General features: G+C 40.9%; 1 protein-coding gene across 1 annotated transcript in view; it reads left to right on the forward strand.

The window, feature by feature from the left end:
* LOC106811646 (ATP-binding cassette sub-family E member 1-like) overlaps positions 1-12990 on the forward strand; it is a 17366-nt gene extending 4376 nt beyond the window's left edge. The window contains exons 2-17 of the mRNA XM_014815349.1: positions 1171-1273; positions 2798-2883; positions 3081-3178; positions 3428-3545; positions 3882-4019; positions 4344-4413; positions 4790-4886; positions 5390-5479; positions 5761-5882; positions 8143-8292; positions 8731-8862; positions 9282-9451; positions 10572-10714; positions 10998-11120; positions 12605-12716; positions 12915-12990. Coding sequence (XP_014670835.1) covers positions 1171-1273; positions 2798-2883; positions 3081-3178; positions 3428-3545; positions 3882-4019; positions 4344-4413; positions 4790-4886; positions 5390-5479; positions 5761-5882; positions 8143-8292; positions 8731-8862; positions 9282-9451; positions 10572-10714; positions 10998-11120; positions 12605-12716; positions 12915-12962 — 1800 coding nt within the window. The 3' untranslated portion in view covers positions 12963-12990. The remainder of the gene's footprint in view (positions 1-1170; positions 1274-2797; positions 2884-3080; positions 3179-3427; positions 3546-3881; positions 4020-4343; positions 4414-4789; positions 4887-5389; positions 5480-5760; positions 5883-8142; positions 8293-8730; positions 8863-9281; positions 9452-10571; positions 10715-10997; positions 11121-12604; positions 12717-12914) is intronic.
* Positions 12991-14649: the final 1659 nt, after the last annotated feature.

Below are 14649 nucleotides of genomic sequence, written 5' to 3' on the forward strand. Positions count from 1 at the left end.
CCGTGGCGAATCCGGTTCCTCGGTAGACGACCCGCCAATCCGGAAGGATACAGCGCCTAGAAACGACCGACACGGATTCTCCTTCTTTTGGGCCAGTCACATCCAACGCGCGACCGTTCGCGCGCGGCGCGGCTAATAGATTCCCACGCCCAGCCAAACAGGCCGCCAACCACTGCGGTCGCAGGCTGCGCTGGTGCCTTTCGCGTCGGTCGGTCGAATGCGGCGAATTGTGGCATTGGTGGCTCGCGCGGAGAGTGCGCTGTGGCTCGAGCCGGGCAGAGCCTGGGCTGCTGCAGTTGCGCGCTGGCGGGGGGGGAGGATTTACTAGGCCTGGGTCGCAAATCGGGCTCCTTGATTAGCTCGTGCGAGTGATTCGCGTGCCGAGTGTCCAAGGTCGCTGAGCCGCGCCGCCGCGCGCGGGACGCCCAGCAACCGCCGACATTCCGCAATTTCCGAGAGAGCAAACACACGGCGACTGCTTCCGGCATCGTTGCTGCCTTTTTCGTCTGAATTATAGGCCGGCAATGGCGTTCGGACTTGATTGGCAACAGAATGGAGAATTCCGGTCCGTACGTTTTAAGGCTGTATCTCCGGATTGCTGGTGTCTACAAGGAAACAATTTCGTACGATGATGGGCGAATGTACTGTGTCCAAATACGCGTAGTAAATCGTAGGTATTATAAGGCTAGTAAATGACGAATTTCCCTTGTTTATTGATGTCACACTCCTCCCTATTATCTACTCCTGATTAAATTGATTTAAAGAGACATCATGAATTGGCATCTCAGTTCCTAGCATTACTAATATACTATAGTAGTACTAGTAGTAATTACTTGATCTGGTGGTAGGCTCTAGCTAGCTAGCAGTTTCGCAGTGGTAGCAGGTTAACTGTTTCAAAGTTATAGCAGTTGTGCAGGCTTTAGCAGTTTCAGACAATCCTGGTGGTTGACATTATTATGTTTGGGATGTTTCCATTATTACCTTAAACTGCACATGGATTTATTTTCTACTGTGAACAAACTATATATATATAAGTGTAATTTTCATATCGTTTTAAGAAATAATTGTACTTTTTATTGGCCGAACATTGTACCATGTACAGGCTACTACAGGTTATCACCACTAGTCGATGCTATATAGTGCTTACACAAATTGTATTATCTGCTCTAGATGTCAGACAAACTCACACGTATCGCTATTGTCAGCGCGGATAAGTGCAAGCCAAAAAGATGTCGCCAGGAGTGCAAGAGGTCATGCCCTGTTGTTCGAATGGGTATGTATAATAAGCTTGATGATGTTTTTAAATAACGAACAGGTTCTGATGATAGATAAACTTCATTTATAAGCACTGCCTTGCATTGTATATGTAGCAGTTATCCATAGCATGATTTGTTATTTATATGGAACCAGAGATTATCTTAGAATGCCTTATATGGATTTGTGTATTACATGATTATTGGTATTAATGTACACATTTAATCCTATTGACATCAAATGATTATTTGTATCACCTGTGTTAGCTTCAGAATACAAACTATGCTAGCATACAAACAATGCAGGGTACAACAGTAAAATCAGTGCCATAGTTAAGTTGGTTTTGCCTGGAGCAGGGGGGGTGCAAGGCCACACGCGGTTTGTATTCTAGGCAGTTGACCGTGGGTGGTTCGCCGGTGGTTCGCCGTTGGGCGTTGGTTACTGATCATGTTTAAGTACCTACATTGATACCTAAATACGTGGTTAATGCTTGCGTAACTGTGAATACTTGCATCAAAGATCATATTATACGGTCTTTGCTCGTATGCATTCGTGTGTGTTACGTATGTTCATGTATGTCTGATTGTACCGTTATGGGATCTGTATGCGGTGCTGCACAGAGACCACTATTATGGTAATGTCATTGAGTCCACACATTTATAAAGATACGTGTGTTACCACGAGGGTGGATGAAATATACCAAAACATCTGCGTGCGGAGATCTAGCACATTTCTAATCTTTTAGATGAGGTATATCTAAATCTTGTAAACAGCCAGGCATAAATAAATGTTTTACAGTCACTTTTAAGAGGTGGTGAAAGTGAAAGAGTGTGCTGGAATAGTCGATATTAAGGAGAAGGCAAGAGAGACTAGGCTTCAGTGGTTGGAGTACATCCAGTGGAGGGAGAGAACTCAGTCTCTCAAGTAGACAGTTGAACTCCTAGTTTTAGGAACGGAGAAGCAACCTTGGAAGACCAGGCAAACGCTAGATGGACAACATAAAGGAAGGCATGAAGATGAGGGCACTGAGGAAAGAAGACGTTGAGGACAGGATTGAATAGTGACAAAAAGTTTGCTCTAGGCCAAGCTACTAATGGGGGGGGGGGTGACAAGAAAGAAGTAGTCAATTCTAGGAGTTGCTGCATTAAGTTTTTATTGGCCCAAAATTAGGCACCCTAGCTTTGATATATTTTCCCCACCTAATCAAATGTCATCTTAATAAAATAATTGATAACTGAGATTTGCTGCATTTGGAACTGAAGTGGCAGTGGGTGTGGATACTCGCAAGGCCTGGGGCGCATGCCCCCTTTAACTACTGCCCTGAAAATATGACAGCCTATGCGATAGTGTCAGACCAATTTCTTTAATTATTATAGTTAAAAGTTTTTCTTGGTTTGGACATCGTACAATGAAGTAGTAAATTGTTTAATACACTTAAGCAAAGTAGGGATATTTAAATACATTTATAATGAATACTGGTCAAAAGCAGATGGTAGTTTAAGTGGTAGACATATTTTAACCATATTATATTTTATGTTAACAGGAAAGTTGTGCATAGAAGTAACTCCAACAGATAAAATCTCCTTTATCTCGGAAGAACTTTGTATAGGATGTGGAATCTGTGTAAAGGTGAGTGTGATAACAATTGTTAACCTACACACCAGATTGCAACTGTTCATCAAAGAGTAGTTTTTTATTTACCATCACTTCCATATATTCAAGCATTTAATTTTGAAGAGTTTTTTGAATGGTATTTATATATCTTGTTATGTGTAGCATGATTCTCAGGTTTCATGTGAAAATGAGCAAACGTGTTGTCTCTTAAGAAATGCCCTTTCGAGGCCATATCGATTATCAACTTGCCAAGTAACCTGGAGAAAGATACAACTCATCGATATAGTGCCAACTCATTCAAATTACACAGGTAATCTGATATATTCGTGAGGTTATAATTCTATAGTTTGCCTGAAGTATATGATACTTGCAAAAATGTGTACACGGAAACAGACAACTTTAACCACGTACGACGTAAAGCTTTATCAATTTTTAACCTCGTCATTTTGAACCTACCTTTAATGGGCATGTTTTTATAGTGGCTTTGAAATATATTATTATTAGTAGTAGTGTTACTGTGTAATGTTTATTATTATTATTATTATTATTATTATTTCAGACTGCCAATTCCAAGACCGGGCGAGGTCTTGGGTTTAGTAGGCACTAACGGTATAGGGAAATCCACAGCCTTGAAGATTCTGGCAGGCAAGCAGAAGCCTAACCTGGGAAATTTTACTGTGAGTGTGATACTCTCATGTTCAAGAAATACTGGTCTATATAATTATGGCAATTAAGGCCCATTTTAAACTGCTTTTTGTTGAATATCATTTAGATGCCACCAAAATTTTAGGTACACCTAAAGTTATCACTTGTAAAGTGAACACTGTGACTGAGAGGAAAGGATAAGGAAGAAGGAGGGAGAAAGGAGGGTGGGCAGTAGTAAGTGACTGAGTGAGGGATACAGAGAGAGAGAGAGAAATATAGGAATGTGCATATTGATGAAATATGAGTGACTGACGAATTTTTGTGACCTTAAAATATTTGAACTGGCATTGTTATAACTTGTGGAATAGGACCCTCCGGACTGGACGGATATTCTGACATACTTCCGTGGATCTGAACTACAGAACTATTTCACCAAGATTCTCGAGGATGACCTGCGGGCCATCATCAAGCCACAGTATGTCGACCAGATCCCTAAAGCTGTGAAGGTACGTGTGCGTGGAAGGGGGTGTGCCTGGTGAAAGTATGTCAACATGCATGTGTGGGGTGGGGCATGCCTTGTGAAGGTATGTGTGCACATGTGTGCACATGTGTGCGTGCGTGCATGTGCATGTGTGAGTGTTGGGGGTTAGGGGCGTGGATAGTGAAGGTAGTTATGTACCTGTGGGTGTGTGTGGGGGGGGGGGGTACAAATTCTATTATTGAGTTATCATAAGCAATGTTTAAATTGCAAGTATGTGGAAGCCAGTGCGGGGATTAGTGTGTCCGTACTACTACTGTCATGCTGCATTTGTTCATTCATCTGTTTCTAGGGTTCTGTGGAGGCACTGCTTAAGCGTAAGGACGACACTGACTCCCGAGATGAGATATGCACTCAGCTAGGTAGGGTTAATAGTCACTAACCAATAATGTTTTTGTAGTTAGCAGAGAAAGTTCAGTGTCTACTCGTGTGAATGTTCATATACAAAGTCACACTGCTTATCACAGTCATTAAAGGAAAAAGATCCGGCATTTAGGTACTATTAGATAGTCTCAGTTTGTCCCCGAACTCCAACCACCGATTACGGAAACTGCCTGCACTGGCTTGTTAATCAGTCAATTTGGAGAGTGCACACTTGCTTTGTTGCTAAAATTAATAAAGCATTGCCAGCACAAACTGATCAATGATTTTTTCCTGTATGGTTTGCTGGAATTCACACATGCCCACAGTGTCAAAGCCAGATACCCTTGCTGTTATCGCGTCTGATTTGCCCATCAGATCTACAGAATGTTCGTGATCGTAATGTGGAGGACCTGTCAGGAGGAGAGCTGCAGAGATTTGCAATCGCGATGGTTTGCGTTCAGAAGGCTGATATGTAAGCACTGCTCACACGTATAACCCCTTACAACGTCATTCATGTACAAAGTAGCAGCAGATCATTTCCTTACTGAGAGTGTAGGACATCATTGAGTAAAGCGTTCAGAGTTTTAGTTGCCCTTCTTTAAATATTATTCAAATAGACAAAATAGACATTTACCCTGCTTACATTACTGGTGCAAAATAACCTAACTTCAAGAACCAACACTATTTATGACGTGCAGGCTTAACCAGTGGTGGCGAACTAACCACAAAATACGTGCGAATGTACAGCAATAGTTAGAGTGAAAAGGCCCAGGCCAGGATTCTTTTCTCGCATTCACAATATCTGTTCATTAGCAAGAGCTCAGATTTCTTCTGAACGTAGCTTTTAGGTAATAAGAAAAGACTGGCAACTGGATTTTCATGTACAAAGATCAAGAAATAGTCGTGGAAAACGATTTTAATTGAAGTAATTTGCTTTTTACATTTCATAATGTTAGTTGTGTTTTTTTAATTCAGATTTATGTTGGACGAGCCTTCAAGTTACTTGGATGTGAAGCAACGTCTAAAGGCTGCTTTGGCCATACGCGCACTCATTAGACCAGATAAGTAAGCTTGTGCAGACATGTTAAACATTTCCTCTCTGTTGCCATTTCGTATATATTCTGCTTAAAAGAATTGTGTGTAAAAACATGGTGTTTTTGAGTGGCGAGTTCGTGGTATGCTGTTAGCTCTCAGGCCACTTATTTCAACTGGCTTTATATTCCTTAAACTTGTTGGTTTGAAGTGGGAGAAATGTGTAAAAACATTTGTAATACTAGTGTTCATGTTGCTTTGCACTGCTATGTATGTATCATTCACTCACGTGCCGTATTGTGATATTGCTGCAGTTATATCATCGTAGTTGAACACGATTTGTCAGTTCTGGACTACCTCTCTGACTTCATTTGTTGCCTCTATGGTGTGCCAAGTGCCTATGGAGTTGTCACAATGCCCTTCAGTGTACGAGAAGGTAAGATTATTAACCAATAAATGATTTTTTTTTAATTACATTGACGGTGCCGTATATTATAAAACTGTATTTGTTATAGCAGGTAGAATGTAAACAAATTTATTTATCAATTATAATATTTTTACTGTGCGATGGCGCCACTAGTGCAACAGTTAATTAAAACTGCACAGGTTCCATCAAACTGCATGCAACGCCCCTTCGCTCACTCAGGATACCACTGCCACAATGCTAGCACTATTTTTAAAGTGGGCGGAGCTCAGGGGAAATCTAGCGAATGGAGATTCGTAAACAGCGTATGATTTGAAAGAGGTAAATGGGCCCACAATCCGCGTACTATTTCGTATCACTATTTTATCAAATTTGTCATGAAATAACGGTCAGATTTTTAATATCTTTGTAACTTTTATTAGTCAAAATCTTATTACATAGGATACGAGTAACGTGCCTGCTGTAAAACTTGTAGTAAAAAAGCGTTACAAATTGTAACCGAAATCTACTTGTGGCAGTGGTAGATTGAGCCCATGAGCGAGAGCGCCATCTGTCGTGGAGTTTGAGGTTCCATGTGGTTCTGCTGGTTCTGAGGGATACTGGTTGACCCATTTTGATTGCCTTCCAAATGATTTGCTGGCATAATATGCTGGTGGGCCAGTGATAATTTCACGCCGTCATAAAATGTTCATTGTTATCAGTGCAATTTGCTTTTATAATTGCTTTGAATTGAATTGATCACATTTAATTAAATTCATTACATTACTACTATAGAAATAACTATTACGTATATGTATATATATAAAAATGGTTCTCCCCAGGCCTGTAATGCATGTCGGCTCCAACGTGTCTTCCAAGCTGAATCTAAGGCAACAATTGAAAAAATCTTTGTTTGCCTTCACCCGACCCAGGCTGAAAAGTTTGGGTAGGTAGGTAGGCTTTTTTTGAAAGGGGTCTTTTTACAAATTCAGCATGGGTGTGCTTGTGTGGAGATACCTTTTATGTTGAATGTTTGTTTTGCTTGATACATATAATGTATTGCCTACAGATTTATATAATGTACAATGATACAATTTGTAAAAAAAAAATGGGAAAGATCTGTAAAAAAAATTGAATTTTTTGGCGGGTCGGTCGGGTGAGGGCAAACAAACAATATTTTTATTATGGCCCAATTTGTGATATCCCATAAATCCTGTGATATGAAGGCTATTGCCCAATCGACATGCATTAGTTTCCAGCTGTGTTTAGTTTTGACAATCCCAACACAGTTATGCTGTGTGTTTTCACAGCTTAATGTTCACACCTCTGAATTTGTTGAGTTTCCCTGTGTATTTGGGATGCTTATGACATGCGTAGCTGACTCCAATTCGAAATTGGGGGGGGGGTAAATTTCCCGATTGCGTGACTCGCCCTCTGCATTTCCTGTAGAGAACTTGTTTATATGTATATTTGTATATAAAGAAGGTTCTCTATTTGTGTGTCCCCCAAGGGGGGGAGCGAAAAGGACTCGGGATGTTGAATTTGGGGGGTCAAGGGTCAAAGGTCAAGATGTGTCAATGGAGGGGGAATATTTCCCGCTTAACTTAAGGTATAGGAGGAAATACGGAATTGCAGCACAAATCTCAACAGCTCGACCTAGCTACGCTCTTAATATTCGATGTATAGTGTGATGGGGAGGAAACCCATCACCAACGCAAAATTGGAGGTCACAGGTCAAAGGGCAGTTGGTGAAAGGTCAGATCATAAATTTTCTGAGGACATGGTCTAACGGACCGAGTGCAAAACTTTTTTGTTTCAGCGCTGACCTACCGTTTTTATGACTTTATTGAAAGGACCATGAAATCTACTTTCTGCTGACGTGCAAAGAGTAAGTGTCTGATAACGTTTTGACCCTCAAGAGGAGGGTTAAACATGGATTTGTTGACTGTTAACAAAGGACTGAACTGCTTTTGCTACTAGAGCCCCCTCCACCCCCCTCCCCCACCACCGCCACTACGCTCGCGCTCGACGCATATCCATGATAACATGTTAATATAGCGAAGTCCTTAAAGTTACACAGCTGTATCTTTATTACTGTACTACCGGTATAGCAAAGTCTAGCTATCATAGATTTTAGGTCTGTATTAGTAGTATCCTAGATATATGCTCTGAGCGCGAACGCGGTGGCGGGAGGGCGCACTTGATTCGGTTGCCAGTGAGTTTATCAGACGAATACCCGGCTACAGTACACGTCAGTTGAGCGCTGTCGCTCTGCGGCACTTGTTCTTTGCAGGCATCAACATATTCCTGGATGGCTTTGTTCCGACGGAAAACCTTCGCTTCCGCGAGTCATCGCTCGTGTTCAAGGTGTCAGAAACGGCAAACGAGGAAGAGGTTAAGAGACTGTGTCACTACAGATACCCATTCATGACGAAGAAGTTGGGTATGTAGCATCAGTATACACAAACGTAAACAGACAATCGTATACTAGCTCTGTGTCGCTCACCCAATGCTGATTATAGAGTTACATTAATAATGTAATCGACATTGGGTGAGCGACACAGAGTTAGCATACGATTGTCTGTTTACGTTAACACGTGTTCAACCATATATTAATAATATATGGTTGAACACGTGTTAACAGTAACCTTTATAGAAACTTGGCATCTGTCTACGAATGACACTTGCACACGTCTACCCTGAGCGACCCGCAGAGACAGGTTTGACTGCATCTTTACTTTCGTTCTATCCTTCATTCTATCTTTCATTGTATCATTATTTCTGTTATTCTAGGAAAGTGTTTCAGGAGATTGCAGGAAGAAATTGAAGCTAAGGAAACATGATTGCTTTTCGGTGATGTTTTTTTCTCAATCTGTCACAGGCAATTTCCAGTTGACAGTCCAGTCGGGAGAATTCACAGACTCGCACATCATTGTGATGCTCGGAGAGAATGGAACAGGCAAAACTACTCTGATTCGAATGCTGGGCGGAAAGCTGTCGCCTGACAATACAAGTACGTGACTGTTTTTGCATGTGACAGGCAGTGTACGTCAATGTATGTGAGGCTCAATCTACATAAGGTTAGGGAATGGGACAGGCAATGTTCATGGCGGTCAGTTTATGTGACAGCCACCGCGATAGGCAGTGTACGCAAGGGTCGTTTTATGTTATAATCAGTGAAGTGTTCAGTTCCACAATATCTGATTTAAAGAGCATCCTAAACGCTATTATCACGTGTACTTTTCTTTAGATTGTCATCATTGTTAGTAAGTTGTGGTAGAAAATGATCATCATTTATCTTGGCTTCTTTATTTTCCAGTATTTTCGCTATGTTGACTACACAGAGTGGGAATTTACAACCCACAGCAGTCATGTCAAGCATTATTATCTAAATCCATAAATTATCGCTAATTGAATTAATCTCGCTCACAGCGGACATGCCCGTTCTCAACATCAGCTACAAGCCGCAGAAGATCAGCCCCAAGTCGCAGAACACGGTGCGGCAGCTCCTGCATGAGAAGATCCGCGACGCCTACATCCACCCGCAGTTTGTTGCCGACGTCATGAAGCCGCTGATGATCGACCCGATCTTTGATCAGGAGGTAAGTGTCGTCGCCGCGATGCCAGAGCTGAGGTACGCGTCGTCGCGGCGACGCTCTTGCCGAAGTGCTTGTCGCCGTGACGACGAAGCTGAGGTATGTGTCGTCGCGGCGACGTTTATGCAGGTTTATGTCATCACCACGAAATTGAGATACTTGTTTTTATGGCAATGCTGAAGCTGAGATAGATGTTGTTACAGCTATGCTTATGCTGAGATATGTGGCATTACGGTCACGCTGAAGTTGAGATACTTGTTGTCATGCAGGGCATGAAATTAGCCAAAATGTGAATAGGCCCACCCAAAATTTTAAACAGGCCCTTAGACAAATTGAACAGGCCCTTAATTTTGTTCAATTTATTCCATTATGAATAAAAGTATTAGCTGTGCGTTTATTAGGCATATTCGTAGTATTTCAGTATTTCATTGCTATCAGTGGAGTTCTACTTGTTTGACAGGAATTGCTGGGACATTATTTACTTCTTAGTAGTCACTAAATAAAAATTAATCAGGAAATTGGTAAATATTGTTGATATAAAGGCAGGATAGGCAAAATTCTGAATAGGCCAAGTGCGCTGATTATATGGGGGGTTGAACCGGCGGTTTAGGGGGTTGAACTGGCGGCCGTGGGCAAAATAGTGCTAATTTCGCGCAGTCATGGCAACGCTGAAGCTGGAATAGGTGTTGCCACAGCTCTGCTTATGCTGAGATATGTGACATTACGGTCATCTAAAGTTAAGATACATGTTGTCATGGCAACGCTGAAGCTGAGATACAACATGTCGTCGTGACCGCACTTGTGCAGACGTGTTGTCATGGCGACACTAAAGCTGAGGTGTGTGTCGTCACGGTGACACCAAGCCTGATGTACATGTTCTCAAGGCGTTGCTGAAGCTGAGGAAAACAGGATGATTTACGAGTGTCGTCATAGAGACGTTGGGACTGTGGCCTGTGGCCTGTGGACTGTGGCCTGTGGCCAAGCCCAATCAATGTGTAGCTGAAATATTGAAACTTGTAACCAGACATCAAATGGTTTTTGTCTCACACATTCTCAGTAACTGAGTTGAAACGAGCGATTGCAGCTACGTAAATCATGAAGTCGTGTTCATTTTTGTAAAATGTAGGTCCAGAACCTATCTGGTGGTGAACTTCAGAGAGTTGCCCTGGTGCTTTGCCTAGGCAAGCCGGCTGATGTGTATTTGATCGATGAGCCTTCAGCGTATCTCGACTCTGAACAGCGTCTGCATGCTGCCAAGGTCATAAAGAGGTCAGTAGTCATAGAAACAGGTGACATTCTTACGCGTTACTAATGTTATAACATAGGAACACGTAATAAGATATTGTCTGTAAAGTAAAGATAGAGATTCATTTATGGACTTCCTCCTTATTTGGTGTTGATGCCATTGATTAAAGATTGTTTTAACTATCAAATATGTATAGTCACGCCAAACTCAAATAAAAAAAATCAATGAAATGTCAGCAATATATCCCTGCATTGTGTTAAGAGTAAGATGGTCGTGTGTTATTGTGACATACTTGTTTGCACACAGGTTTATCTTGCATGCGAAGAAGACAGCGTTTGTCGTGGAGCATGACTTCATCATGGCCACTTACCTAGCAGATCGGGTGATTGTGTTTGACGGTAACCCATCTATCGAGACCCAAGCTAATAGGTGAGCCAGCAGAAGCAACCACCATTGGTTGTATGCAAGTGGGGAATATAGTCACAGCGTATAAAGAGGCTAAATTGTCAGGCAGGCTTGTTCCACAGCTTGCACCATTAAAAAATATTTTTGTGGGGATTTACTTAAATTGGTAAATCAGTTGATGCTAGGGCTGTAACGATCCACCGAAATCGAATCGGATCACGATTCTCTTCCCTTGATCCGATCCTCGATATTTTTTCCTGTATTTTCAATTTGATCCAATCCGCTCCAAGTGTGTATGAGACTCGTGCTCTGATTGGTCAGTAGTCACGACTCGCCAGTCAGCTAATCAGCGGCTACTGCACATCGCTAACACGTTGTTTACAGGGCTCGAGTTTGAGAACTACACCGTACAGATTTGTTATTACTTATATCTGTCAATCTTATTGCATTTGGTGACTGTGACTCTATGAATCTCTGTTTATTATTTTAAGTTTCTGGTCACTTTGAGGGGGGGTAGCGAGATGCGAGATTCGAGAAGATAACTTGTGGTTGTGTACTACCCACTCAGACCTTTGACCAAAATAACAGAAAAATGTCAATCTAACTGGTTAACAACTCTACAATCATACCTACGTGTAATATTGTGTTTTAGATTTTTTGTTACAGTAATTTGACTGGATTATTTTATTGTTTTTCTTTTCGCGATAATCGAAAACCAAAATGGCAATCATTTAGGCGTAGCGCCATCTGTCGCCCAGATTTCAGACTTTCAGATTTGAAACATTTATTTTCGCATTCAAATATTACCAAGAGTACATAATAGGAGAAGAGTATGACACCGTTTTAACAGCATTTTGCATAGTTTTCAACTTGTAAATATTCTATCAATATATGAATAAATATATTCAAACTTTACCTTATTTTCGTCTATGAGTCTCCCTTAATCATATGACACCACAAATTTACCTGAAAATCGTATGTGTTCTTCAAAAAAGTTCTTTGAATACGACACGGTTTCAAACAGTTTCCACAAATGGCAGCATGTGTTAGGCGAAAGTTCGACCAAAGTTGATATGCGGCGGCAACACCAGGTTGTAATCAAGATACAAGAAAGAGACAATAGATCACTAATCCCATACTAAACTTTCGCCTAACACATGCTGCCATTCGTGGAAACTGTTTAAAACCGTGTCGTATTCAAATAACTTTTTTGAAGAACACATACGATTTTCAGGTAAATTGGTGGTGTCATATGATTAAGGGAGGCTCATAGACGAAAATAAGGTAATGTTTGAATATATTTATTCACATATTGATAGAATATTTACACGTTGAAAACTATGCAAAACGCTGTTAAAACGCTGTCATACTCTTCTCCTATTATGTACTCTTGATATTACGCATATATAATTATCAAGAGTATATAATGGGAGATATGGTATATAATGGTGAGCTATAGGGTCATTGACACTTTCATTTGTTACCATCGTTGCGTGTTTGTTGTTTAGTCCGGAGTCACTGCTGATAGGCATGAATAAGTTCTTGCAAAGCTTGGCCATCACATTTAGAAGGGACCCCAACAACTTTAGACCAAGAATCAACAAACTGAACTCTGTGAAGGTGAGTTGTAATACTTTTAATGTAGATGCTAATGTATGGCTACGCTGTTCGGAAACCTTCCTTAAAAAGGTCTGCATGTGAATCTTAAATACAGCAGTGTCTGTTGAGATGTGAATAATTCTAATGAATAATGCATGTTATACTTATTTAAATGACCTTAACCAAATCTCGATTCATTATTGTGGTTAATTCGTTTAGGATGCGGATCAAAAGAGGACTGGTAACTATTTCTTCCTGGAAGATTAGTGACTGACTCAATAGGCACGATACAATGGTACCACCGAGAAAAAGTGACCAGGTTTGGAACCAGGACTTGGTTGGAGCAGCAGGCGATGAGATAGCGGTGCAAGTGTCACGCAGCTTTTTCTCACAATTGGCATCTGAAGAATTGCTCGGTCTAACCTCGGTGATTGGCGGTCATGGGATCCTGGTACTACTCCTGCTCGATAACGACATGGACTCTGGATGCCCTTGGTCTACATATCGGCAACAATTGCCTTCTCTCTATAGCAGCCGGAGAGAGTATCACACATTTATCACAGGGTATAAAGAGGCTAAATTGTCAGGCAGGCTTGTTCCACAGCTTGCACCATTAAAAAATATTTTTGTGGGGATTTACTTAAATTGGTAACGATCCACCGAAATCGAATCGGATCACGATTCTCTCCTCTCGATCCTCTTCTCTCGATCCGATCCTCGATATTTTTTCCTGTATTTTTGATTCGATCCAATCCGCTCCCAAGTGTGTATGAGACTCGTGCTCTGATTGGTCAGTAGTCACGACTCGCCAGTCAGATAATCGGCGGCTACTGCACATCGCTAACACGTTGTTTACAGGGCTCGAGTTTGAGAACTACACCGTACAGATTTGTTATTACTTATATTTGTCAATCTTATTGCATTTGGTGACTGTGACTCTATGAATCTCTGTTTATTATTTTAAGTTTCTGGTCACTTTGACACTTAATTATTTTTTGGCAAAGCTTTGTCCAGTAGGCCCAGTACTTAATTGACGTAGTATATGTCTACCTACAATCAATTTTATCACTCTATGGGAAGGATGTGTCCGGTACTTAAGTATGGTATTCTTTTACTTATAGTTCTACCTACTAAGAATTAATGTTTGGTTATAATTGGGTCCCTATGTTCACCATTAGTATCCATTGGCAATTTCTCATAATTTCTAGTCTATTACTTTATTATTTTAATTATCTGCTTAAAGTGATTTTGTTATATAAAATTAAGAAAAAGCATGAATGTGATAGTTGGTAAAAATGGTTGGTTAATAACACTTCAATATTTTGGGAATCGAATCGAAGGAATCGAATCGCGAGGCTAATATCGAGATACAGATCGAATCGAGAGGTATGTGTATCGTTACAGCCCTAGTTAATGCTGAGGTAGTTTTTAAGATAGGAATGTCCTTATAGTCCATCAGCCCCGGTCCAAAATTTTGGTCACCGGTATCAAATCAGGGGGAGAATGCTTATAGTGATTTTTGGGAAGGTATACACCCCTAGAGTTAGAAAACGTGTGATAGCATTGTGGGGGTGGCAGCTTTATGTGAGTTATCTCCCCTTTTCCAAAATGGCCGCCAAAATGCTAATTAAGCTATACATCATGTTCTAGAGCAGCTAGGATAGTGATTTTTGTGTTTATGACCAGGTATTATGAGTCGTATATTTCATTTCTGTCTTTACCTAAAACATTGAACACACATTTGATGAAAATAAATCCAAGATGGCCGCCAAAATGCAAGATGGTTACCAAAATTGCTGTTTTCAAGCTCGTATAGCAGTTAGAACAGTAATTTGTGGCTATTATTTTAACTAGTCAAAGATTCTTTATTTACCTAAACCAATGAAGCCTTCATATAATAATGCAATCCAAGACACAATGGCGGCTGTAACAAGTGTCCAACCACAGGGAAATG

The sequence above is a fragment of the Priapulus caudatus genome, unplaced genomic scaffold (assembly GCF_000485595.1).
Source record: "Priapulus caudatus unplaced genomic scaffold, Priapulus_caudatus-5.0.1 Scaffold559, whole genome shotgun sequence".
In the NCBI taxonomy this organism is placed as follows: Eukaryota; Metazoa; Priapulida; class Priapulimorpha; order Priapulimorphida; family Priapulidae; genus Priapulus; species Priapulus caudatus.